The sequence below is a fragment of the Oncorhynchus mykiss genome, chromosome 12 (genome assembly GCF_013265735.2).
Source record: "Oncorhynchus mykiss isolate Arlee chromosome 12, USDA_OmykA_1.1, whole genome shotgun sequence".
NCBI lineage: Eukaryota > Metazoa > Chordata > Actinopteri > Salmoniformes > Salmonidae > Oncorhynchus > Oncorhynchus mykiss.
The window spans coordinates 17528523-17540837 of NC_048576.1; the positions used below are offsets into that span (position 1 = coordinate 17528523).

General features: G+C 43.0%; 1 protein-coding gene across 1 annotated transcript; it reads left to right on the forward strand.

The window, feature by feature from the left end:
• The first annotated feature begins 1188 nt into the window (after positions 1 to 1188).
• Positions 1189 to 10255, forward strand: LOC110536805 (BRCA1-associated protein). The gene is given in 13 exon segments (XM_036938714.1): positions 1189 to 1218; positions 1383 to 1636; positions 3236 to 3425; positions 3552 to 3665; positions 3767 to 3915; positions 4159 to 4234; positions 4877 to 5012; positions 7698 to 7807; positions 7922 to 8011; positions 8115 to 8218; positions 8418 to 8494; positions 8497 to 8541; positions 8881 to 10255. Coding segments are annotated over 13 exon segments (1557 nt in total). The 3' UTR covers positions 9063 to 10255.
• Positions 10256 to 12315: the final 2060 nt, after the last annotated feature.

Consider the following 12315-nt stretch of genomic DNA (forward strand, 5'->3'; position numbering starts at 1 on the left):
GAATCGTCATTCTTGCATAACACATGTGTGTCACTGGTAGTTATCCGCCTGGAGCTCGCAGACCAGTCTCTTTCTCCACAGGATTTCCAATAGACCGCTGGGGAGTTTAATTATTTCAGTTTTAATATTGACGTCACCATCTTGCTATATATAAGTTATTTATTTAATGTAACTAGCACACAGTGACGTATGGTGTTTGTTTTTGCACTCTTCCTCACAGGAGAATGATTTTTATAGACAGTTAGCCTAATACATGAAATATTCTGTGAAGCAAGCAAGAATAATTAAGTACTTCCGAGTCACGGATTTTTGGAATCCTTCAGAATAAGAGTTCCGTCTTGTATCCGTTGTAAATGATTAATTATGGTGAAAGTGACGTAAAATGTGCACAATTATTGATATCGTTTATACTAGCATACAAAGAATAGTTACAATTATTTCTATAAGATATGCGATTTGTTTATTTTTTAAAGTCTGAATGGTCAACAATGTTTTTTGTATGTGTACTGCTATCATTTATTGGACCATACACAATTTTCTGTACATTGTGTCCAGTAAAAGGGGCCATTCTACTCAGGAGCACTTGTAGTTTCCAAATCCACAGAGTTTACACCCAGAGGAGCGTTGCTGCTCATTTTGTGGCCACTCTTTAAGAACCGATCAGCTTAAATCCAACATTTTCAAAAGTATACAGGACTTGACTCTTATTCTGAAGGATTAAAAAAAATCTGTGACCCAGAAGTACATAGTTATTTTTTCCAGCTTCACAGCGGTAGAACATAGAACAGCGGAATAATTACGTTTGAGGAGTCCGGCAACAGCATCAGAGCAAGTCACTCCCTCTTATCATCAGAGACCTGCTCAGGTTACTGTTTCTGGAACACATTTGTCTTAGTAATTCAGCAATGATGGCAATAGGTATTGATCCAGAAGTTGACGCTTTGTGTTTGCCTATTCTCCCTTTTTCGCTCCCTCTCCCCCTTTTGCTCTCTGGCCCTGTAGTTGAGGATGTGTCAGAGGAGGATTTGCAGGAGAAAGCACTGAGCTCAGCCAGGTTCTCTCTGAGTGGGAAGACATAGTTGGAGAGAGCAGCCGTCTTACATCATCACATCGGCAGCAGAACCATGGGAGACATGGTCATCGAGACCTTCCCACCCAATCCTGGTAAGAATCAGGGTATATAGCAATATGGATGACATATTTAATGAATATGATGCTGTACACAACCAATGCATTATTATATGTTGGTGTGTAATAATACTAATACGTGGTGTGTGTGTATAGGGAGATGGGGTGTGTTAAAACATATTCTGAGATTTCAGAATGACTGACTAAAGAAAATACAGCTGTGGTTATCAGTCTGTCAGACTTCATAGGAATAGAAACTACTAGAAACCTACATTTCTCCCCTTGGTGAGCAGACTGGGGCAGAGGGAGAGGAGGGTGGAGGAGCCCAACCCCTAGAGGATCAACCAGACGGGAGGGGTCCTACTGAGGGCCCTACAGAGGTCAGTGCCGAGGGCACAGAGGTGGCTCCAGACTCGCCCTCCATGCAGCTTCCAGACCAGATTTCCTTCTTCAGTGGAAACCCCTCAGTGGAGATAGTCCACGGCATCATGCACCTCTACAAGACCAAGTGAGTCTCTGTTGCTATACACAACACTGAGTGTGTTTACATGCAGACTAATAATTCGATATTAAACTAATTATGGCAGAAGGCCGTGTATGGCTTTAGACATGTAAACACCTTACTCTGCTTATCTTAATCGGCATGAAGTCAAAATCTAAGAAAGCAAACGCCGATTAAAACACTGGTTTTCTGAGCAATCTTTCTTATTATTAGGATGTAAACACAGGTTGAAATATCAAAACGAACTCTGAACCAACTATTAATTTGGGGACAGTTCGAAACAAGAAAACATTAATGGCCATTTAGCTAGCTAGCTTGCTGTTGCTAGCTAATTTGTCCTGGGATATAAACATTGGGTTGTTATTTTACCTGGAATGCACAAGGTCCTTTTTTCTGGATCTTTGTAGAATTTTTACCCATTTTGAGTCACACAAAATCGTATGTTCTCTACTCAAACAATTAATCCACAGATAAAAGGGAAAGTCTAGTTAGTTTCTAGTAATCTCTCCGCCTTCTGTCTTCTTTTGTGGACTTTATATGGCAGTTGGCAACTAACTTGAATGTGCATTACCACCATCAACTGGACTGGAGTGTGAACCTCAGTTAATTTTTCAATCACCCATGTGCGTATATGCTCCTAAAAGACTATGAGGAGATGGGAGAGGAGGGACTTGCAGCACGTCATGCGTCAAGTAAAACCAAGTTCTATTTTAGCGCCTGGCTATGCAGACACTCGTTGACGCGCACTAGCAGTTTGGATGAAATGATTGAATAATATGTATGTGTACACAACGCAAGTGTTGTGGTCAGCATGTTACTGTGAGAGAAAAGGGGAACAGAGTGTCTGGCCAAGGTCTATTGAGGAAGGTGAACAGAAGGTCACTTGTAAACTTCATGGAGACCCGGTAGAGAGGAACTGCTACCAGAGCACTCTACTGCGAAGACAACATTCTAGTCGTCCGTTTTGAGTTGTTACTCTGTTCAGAAACTAACAGTGCTCATTGAGTCTGAACCCATTGACTTTATATTTCCATTCAGTAGGCTTGGGCGGTGTCCAGATTGGGATATTCGGTAATATCGGCGCTGAACACGAGGGGCGCTATTTTCAAACCCCAGATAGCCTCTAATCCGAAGGTTAGCAATACTAAAAGTACATATAAATCCCATAGAGTTTTACAAGTAACTACAAAATGCTAGTCAGTTTGCTGCACACTCAAATAAATATTAGAAAGCAAGGCTCTCCAGGAGAGGATTCTCTGCTGTTATCAGGAGAAGCTTCATTTGGCAAGAAGCTAACCAGCTAGATAACTACTAAATTGGCAAACGAATTGCACAATTGCAGAGCATTTAGCACATTTTAAACAGTTAACTTAATAGTTACAATATTTAGTTTAGTTGTAAATTGCATACTGTAACTATGGTTGAAAAACCATCTGGCTATTTCCAAATATCCCCGGTATACATTATATCACCCAAGCCTACCATGCAGTAGACATTCTGTACTATATCCGGAGCGACTACAATATACCAAAGATATTGTTTATTGAAAAGATTTCTCACTGGCAATATGAGACAATTTAGTTTCTCCTGACTGTCCCGTCGCAGCAAGATGACATCACTGACGGAGGACATGCGTCGCAGTGCCATGCTGTGTATCCTGACCGTACCCTCCACCATGACAAGCCACGACCTCATGAAGTTTGTGGCACCATTTTATGATGTCATGGAGCACATGAAGATCATACGAGACTCCACCCCTAACCAGTACATGGTGCTGATCAAGTTTAGTAGCCAGGTGAAATGAGTAAGATCATAGAACACTGTTGTTGTTGTATCTGAAAGTCTGCTTAGAAACTGTTTTTAGAATTATTCACATTATTACTCCGTCCGTCTCTCTCTGTCTCCTCCTTTCTCTCTCCAGGCTGATGCCGATAGTTTCTACACAGCGTGTAATGGCCGTACGTTCAACTCCATAGAGGATGCAGTCTGCCAGCTGGTCTATGTGGAGAGAGCTGAGGTCATCAAGTCTGAGCAGGTACAGTATGTACACCAGTACCTCTAATGACTGTCTGAGCAGTGCACCTGAGGACATAGATTTGAATCATTTCTCTCTCTCTCTCACCCTCTCACCTCCAGGGCGCCAGTCTTCCAGTGATTGAGCTGGCAGAGCTTCCTAAGAGTACCGTGTGTCTGGAGAGGATGGATGAGTCAGTGAATGGGGTACTCACTACACTCTGTAACCACAGCTTCCACAACCTGTGTCTGCAACGCTGGGAGGACGCCTCGTGAGTATATACCAGCACACACACGACTCACAGCATGACCCTGAGTTCATTTCTCCATCCTCCCTCTCTCTGGTCATTGGATGACTGTCATGTCCTGCAGTTTTAGTCCTTTTGTGGCACAACATGTGAGCAATATGGAATTGTGTTTTAGCATGGGGACAATAGAAGTGGTAGCTACTGTGCATTTGGTGTTTTTATGTGTGTAAAGGTGTTGACTGGGGTGTATTGACTGTTCTGTTCCAGGTGTCCTGTGTGTCGATATTGTCAGACCCCAGAGCCTGTACAGGAGAACAAGTGCTTTGAATGTGGAGTTCAGGAGGTAAACATTATTTACACACTAAAATCAACACTACATACATTTGCATACATCTACAGTTACTCTTGTTGTTTACAGTTGCTAATGTTTTCCCTCCTTACGCCCCTCCCCCTGGCTAATGTTTTCCCTCCTACGCCCCTCCCCCTGGTTAATGTTTTCCCTCCTACGCCCCTCCCCCTGGCTAATATTTTCCCTCCTACGCCCCTCCCCCTGGCTAATGTTTTCCCTCCTACGCCCCTCCCCCTGGCTAATATTTTCCCTCCTACGCCCCTCCCCCTGGCTAATGTTTTCCCTCCTACGCCCCTCCCCCTGGCTAATGTTTTCCCTCCTACGCCCCTCCCCCTGGCTAATGTTTTCCCTCCTACGCCCCTCCCCCTGGCTAATGTTTTCTCTCCTACGCCCCTCCCCCTGGCTAATGTTTTCCCTCCTACGCCCCTCCCCCTGGCTAATGTTTTCCCTCCTACGCCCCTCCCCCTGGCTAATGTTTTCCCTCCTACGCCCCTCCCCCTGGCTAATGTTGTCCCTCCTACGCCCCTCCCCCTGGCTAATGTTGTCCCTCCTACGCCCCTCCCCCTGGCTAATGTTTTCCCTCCTACTCCCCTCCCCCTGGCTAATGTTTTCTCTTCTACGCCCCTCCCCCTTCAGAACCTTTGGATCTGTCTGATCTGTGGTCATATCGGCTGCGGTCGCTACGTCAGTCGTCATGCCTACAAACACTTTGAGGAGACACAACACACGTACGCCATGCAGCTCACTCACCGTGTCTGGGACTATGCTGGAGGTACAGGATACTGTGGAGGGCTAGGGGCAAGGGTACCGACTTCTGTCTATAATCAACTACAATGTATATAAAACAGGGATGCAACAAATATACAATTACATTTTAGTCATTTATCCAATGCGACGTACAGGAGCAATTAGGGTTAAGTTCCTTGCTCAAGGGCACATCAACATATTTTTCCCCTAGACTGCTCTTGGATTCGAACCAGCGACCATTCAGTTACTGGCCCAGCGCTCTTAACCGCTAGGACACCTGCGCCCAATGTACAATTTTTCTTAACATTTAAAGTGCAATTTTTAAAAACATTTTAATGATAAGAAAAAATAATAAAATGACGTGAATTCACAATTCAGATATGATCCTGCGTATGACCGCCATGGGGGCCAATGCAGTTCAATCTACCTGGCTACCTGACAGCGCTCATCTTCCTGCTGTCCCCTACCCCTTTTTCGACATGGCATCTTGTAGTCTGGTTCTAGATATGCCATCAGGGAAGTGAAGCCAACATCCTCTACCATTTGACAATGGCTGCATATCAACCGCTGTGATTTTCTCACTCCGTCCCTTATCTGCTGCCAGCAACTGGTTGGGTCACGGTGACTCCCTTTCAGATGGTTAAGCATTGAACCTGTACTGCCTCTGCAGCTCAATTCCACCTTGCAAAGTTTGTATTTATTTCACCACTGTAGTATCCTTAGAGGCTTCTTAGATTGATGAGTCATGACACGTAAGTAGGGTTTAGTATTTAATTGAGTCAATACTGCAATCTATTGGTCAACATAAATATACCAGGCTACTCCACCCCCCCTTTAAAGCTAATAACCCAACTTAATTCCTTTCTGAGCTATGCTATTTTCATATTTACATTTTTTCAAACATGATCTCCTTTAGGATCTGAACTGTAGGCCATCCTTTCAGAATAAATTCATGCACTTGTGATAACGTCACATCCTTTGAAGTCTATTGCCTGATTTGTGCTGTGTTCACCTGTGCATCATCCAACACATCGATCATCAAAACCTGGTCATTTTCTTCTTCCTTAATGGTGATTTCTGGAACGGGCAGCCTACTCAGAGCATCAGCATTCCCATGGTATCTACCTGGTTCGTAAATTATTATTTTCTCCGCTGGCGACAACATTCTTGACATGAACCCGATAGGTTTCTCTGCCCCAATCTTTATCTGGTGTGATAGCACAGCCCCCACACCATACGATGAGGCATCACACGATAAGATGAGATCTCTGGATCTCTGATTGCAGTAACACCTTTACTTTGCAAAAGCTTCTTCCTGTCTTTCTGACCATTTCCAGGCCACATCCTTCCATAACAGTTGATGCAGAGGAGCTAAGAACGTAGAGTGGTTCGGGAGGAAGTGATTATAATAGTTCAGTAAGCCTAGATAGGCTTTCAGCTTGGGCTATAGAATCTGGGATTAGCATCAGCAGCAACATGAATGGTAGCTTGGACCCCTTTTAATGTCCCTAGTTCTTCTTTGAAAACACACTCATGCTTTGAAATCAACTGATGCAGTGTCAATGTCTCTGTGGTGACATGTTTGATTTCATCCCAGTTCAATTTTATTTCCTCCAACCACCCTCTCCCTAGTAAGCTGGTGGCAGTACCTTCCACTACTAAGAGAGGCAGACTTTTCTTTTGTCCTTGATATTCCACTTGAGCATCAGCAACTCCAATCACAGGGATCTTCTCCACTGTGTACGTTTTGAGTTTAATGGGGGTGTCTCTCAGTTTAGGCACTTCAACGTTTTTTCCACTTCCTATAGAATTGGGACCTATTCATCAGCGTGACACTACATCCTGTGTCTAGTTGCACTGTGTACATTGAGAATGCTTGCTCTGTGTTTGCGCACTCACTTTCACTTTCTATCACTTGATTAGAGCAGTAGCTAGAGCTTCTGTGGGTATTCTGTTTTCTGTGCGTTCTCTTTTCTGCAGCCCGTGGCTTCTTTTTATTGCGGCACGCCCTCGCAATGTGGCATATTATCCCATCCTCGTCACCAAATATGTAGTATCCTTAGAGGCTTCTTAGATTGATGACTCATGACACTTAAGTAGGGTTTAGTATTTAATTGTAACTTAGAATAACATTCTCTAATGCACATGGCTTAAGCTACCTGAAGCTTTCTTAAATCACGGTTATATAGGTAGACATTGGGAATGGCTATGGATAGCGGAAAGCAAACCCCCGTCTTGAGTCAATACTGCCATCTATTGGTAAACATAAATATAGCAGGTTACTACAACCACCTCACGTAACCTTCTCAGTATTGCCATACAGGACTTCGCTGCTGTCCCTTCCCTGTCTTACTCACTTACATTTTTTCAAATTGTTAACGACGATGACGACGTGCGGAGCGATTTATTTCTGTGGTAAATAATTTGAAAGATGCAAATCTCCCCCTAACGTTACAGCATTGTTGCATTAGGTATCTGTTTAATAGTGTTCCCTTTATGATGGTGATGATCGGGACTTGTTAGTGGTAGTTTTGCAATAACTGCACTGTGATTTTCATTTTGTAAAAAATAAAATGTTTTTTTAGTTTAGGGATTTAATCTAAATGTTAACGATCCCAATGTAATTTAAACCTTCCACCACTAATATAAAACCCTGTGTGTAGCACCACAACAGTGCTTCACTGATTTGTGTGTGTGTGTGTGTGTGTAGATAACTATTTTCACAGGCTGGTGGCCAGTAAGACTGATGGGAAGATGGTTCAGTACGGGTGTGAAGGAGAAACCTGTCAAGAGGAGAAGATAGATGCTCTGCAACTAGAGGTGTGTGTGTTTGACTCCCTGCTTTTCATTCTAATAGTGTGATACCTATTAGTTAACATGGCAAACAGCTGTTAGCAGATATCTCACCCAGAATGATGTTACCTCTTCCTTTAGTACTCTCACCTGCTAACGAGTCAGCTGGAGTCCCAGCGCATTTACTGGGAGAATAAGATTGATCACCTGGAGAAGGACATAGCAGAGGAGGTAGGATAAGAATCATTGCAGCATGTCTGAAATCATGTCTCTATCTAGCCATTCAGCTAAATACCCGATTCTCTGTGTGTGTGTGTGCGTGTGTGTGTTTCAGATCAGCAACATGAAGGCCAAGTTTAAGGAGACCATAGATCGATGTGATAACCTGGAGCATCGGCTGGGAGAGCTGGCCAAGGACAAACAGAGCATGGACAAGAAGTAGGTGGATCCTCTCACACTGCAGGCAGCTGTCAATCATCCTGACACAGTAAAATGTTAGAATCTGACTGTGGCCATAGTCATGTTGTACTGTAGGTTTTCATTTTCTTTCTCTCTCTAAACTAGTGGGGAGAGACGTTATCTGCTATTGAAAATCTGTGTGTCTTGGTAGCACCATCTCTGTCTCCCCCTCCTTCAGGTGTGGTCAGTTGTCGACCCGTGTGACGAAGCTTGGTCAGGAGCTGAAAGAGGAACAGGAAATTAATCGCTGTCTGAGAGCCAGGCCCAGTTGGCTGAAGATGAGCACAAGGCTAGAGAGACTGGTGAGTCTGGGGGAGTGAGAGACTAGAGCCTAATTCTGGGGGAGGGAGAGACTAGAGCCTAATTCTGGGAGGGAGAGACTAGAGCCTAATTCTGGGAGGGAGAGACTAGAGCCTAATTCTGGGGGAGGGAGAGACTAGAGCCTAATTCTGGGGGAGGGAGAGACTAGAGCCTAATTCTGGGGGAGGGAGAGACTAGAGCCTAATTCTGGGGGAGGGAGAGACTAGAGCCTAATTCTGGGGGAACCCTCCATTGTGGACGTAGTCTCTATCTAGGAGTTAAATGGATGACAACATTTTATCTTATCCTTGATGCCTTTAACCTCTCTTTCCCCCCTCCAGGCGAGCGTAAGGACGGGGTGATAGCAGAGCTCCAGGAGCAGCTGAGAGATGTCATGTTTTACCTGGAGACTCAGCAGCAGATAGGTCTGCCTCCAGAGACCAGGACTGAGATACAGGAAGGACACATCAACATAGGCGCAGCAGCCACTCCCGCCCCAGGACCCTCCACCGTCATAGGCTGAGGCCGCAGGGGGTGGTCCAAAAAGGGGAGGGAGAGACTAGATCCTAATTCTGGGTGAGGGAGAGACTAAACCTAATTCTGGGGAAGTGGCACAACCAGGAAGTGGAGAGAAGAAGAGATGTCGGCCTTCACTAATTACCACAGCCACAAAGTCATAAACCCTGCCTATTTCTACAATTTATTTTCTTAAAATGTGATTTTAAACCGAACCTTAAACCTAGCCTTAACCACACTGCTAACCTTATTCCTAACCTTAAATGAAGACCAAACATTTTTGTTTTCATAAATGTTCTATGATATAGCCTATTTTGACTTTGTGGCTGTGGTAAAACCAGAGATGTCAGATGCCTGAAATGCCCCACCAAAATTACCTTATTAAAGTGTGTGTGGTGTGCGTGCGTGTTTGCGCAATTGTGTGTGTTTGTGCTTTTCAAATGGACTTTGGCTCCTTTGACAGTACTCTAAGAGGATGGGATTAGAAGTTAAGTGTATATCTCTGCTTCACGGTGCCCACTTTGACTTCTCCCTCCATCCTTCTATAAAAAAAATCACCTTGTTTTCTTCCTGAAAGGAAGAGAGATTCATGTGAATAAGGAAGTGAGAAGTAGACGAATACCTCATGTTTGAATATGCTGGCTTTTCTAACTAACTGTCCAGTCAGTTTTTGTAGGTATGTGTGTTGTTATAAATGGGTTTAGAAAGTCTGCTTCCGAGGTTCACTACCAGCTGGTTGTCAGCGTTTGTCATCTCTGTTTTATCGAACATCTGACTCCAATCTGTTCTCAGGAAACGGAATGACTCAGTTCTATCGTGAGAATGTTTATTTATTTTTCATTTAGATCATTTAATATGTGACAGAAAACAAACTGAACATCACTTTATCTGAGAGATTAAGTCAAGTGCTGAAATATTTAATTTCTCAATTTAGCTCTGTGTCAGAGCTGTAGACTTAACAGATGGGCACAGGTATATGTGGCTGATGCTTTGGCATTCCTACACTAATCTGAGATGTGCACCTGACGTCAAGGGTTGGCCTATTGCCTGGGCCAAGTCATTTGAGCAGTCATGCAAGTTAAGCCTAAGGTTGCATGTTGGGCAGGTGATTTTTGACCCAAAAAAAAGTCAAAACAACCAAACTGCAAAGAATTCCAGTAGCCTAAAGCTGATCTTTCTGGTTCCTCCCCATTGTTTAAATGAAAGACAGACAATGTATGGCAGTTGGGCAAGTTGAGCCTGTTCTACTTGCTAATAACAACCAAAATACAAAGAATTCCAGTAGTGATCTTTCTGGTTCCTCCCCTATGTGTAGGTGAAAGACAGGCAATATATGGCACTTCTGTGTGTAAATAGCTCATTTACATTTTCGGGCAAGTGCCTTTCAAACTTTAATGTCAATCCCTGTAATACAGTATAATACTCTACAAATACAATATCATACAACAGTTTGACTCCTGTTTCCCTGCACTTAACTGTGTGTATGTGACCACCATTTTCTTCACTGACAACACATCTGTGGCAAGCCTGAAAGGGCACCATATTGCCTATACACTGCACTACTGACCAGATCCTGATAAGCGGTGTACATGCGTGTGTTTGTGTTGAAATGCTGAAAGGCTACCGGTATTTTCTGCTCAGTCACAGCTTTCCACTATAATATAGCATCAATATTGTCATAGCATGGCATTGTATCTAGGTCAACACAGACGTTCGAATAGTACACAGCAGCAGCAGAATCCCACCTTTAGCCTATTGTGAACATGTCATATTTCATTTTACCTTCCTGAATGTCAACTTAAAGCAGTTTAAGTATTCACTGTGTTTTTTGTTAACATGTTAAAGTGCTCAAGAAATTGTGTTACCATTTGTACTCGGGGTGATGGTTTTGTTTTAAAAGTTCCTCTATGAAGGTTCATGATAGTCAAAATGAAGACTTCCTAGAAAAGGCCTCTTTTTAAATAATACTTTATTTACCACCCACACCGGCTGCCCAGTCATTTCTGTGTGATGTCTGCGTAAAGGGAAGTTAAAGATGGGAAACTATACTATAAGTCACTTTAAAGAGCGTAAACCATAAGCTGTGAGTCATAGAGAGAGTTAGGGCTGGGGTATTTTTCTCCCCGCTCCAAGGGGGGGATTTTTTGTGGCGCCCTGCTGACGAGTATTTCGCTCATACAGCGGTCATGAAGGCCTAGAGTACTAATTTAATGTCATTTTTATTTAAAAAATGATACTATTTTTTAGCATCACCCTCAGCACCCCTAAATCCGCTGTCTATGGGCTGGATTCAATACGTAGCTCCGAAGATCAGCGTTGTAGGCCGGTGGAAATGTAAAGGTAATTTTTGGTTGAGCCGGAAATGCAGCATTTACCCTAAATTCAGTCTCTGAAAAAAGTATGGTTGCTGAGGGTGAGCGAACTATAATACAGAAGCTGTGGCTCTTTCATTGTTGATGGACACATTTAACAAGGTGTGGTAAACTTTATAGGAAGATATTTCAATATCACAATTCATGTCAGCCTGATTCAGATTTCAGATAGGTAGACTTAACATTCATTTAAGACAAAATATGTACTTAAGCAGAGGCGTCATGCCCATAGGGGGCATTTCTGATATTTAAATATATATATATATATATATATATTCAGACCTCTTGACATTTTCCACAATTTGTTACATTACAGCCTTATTCTAAAATGAATTACATTTTTTGTACATTTTCATCAATCTACACACAATACCACGTAATGGCAAAGCAAAAACAGGTTTTTGGAAATGTTAGCAAAGTTATATAACAACAAAACAAATAGAAATAGCTAATTTACATAAGTATTCAGACCCTTTGCTATGAGACTCTAAATTGAGCTCAGATGCATCCTGTTTCCATTGATCATCTTTAAGATGTCTCTACAACTTGATTGGAGTCCACCTGTAGTAAATTGAATAGATTGGACATGATTTGGAAAGGGACACACCTGTCTATATAAGGTCCCACAGTTGACAAAAAATCAAGCCATGAGTCGAAAGAATTGTCCGTAAGCTCAGAGACAGGATTGTGTCGAGGCACAGATCTGTACCAAAACATTTCTGCAGCATTGCAGCATTGAAGGTCCCCAAGAACACAGTGGCCTCCATCATTCTTAAATGGAAGAAGTTTGGAACTACCAAGACTCTTCCTAAAGCTGTTCGCCCGGCCAAACTGAGCAATCGAGGGAGAAGTCACTCTGACAGATCTCCTCTGTGGAGACGGGAGAAC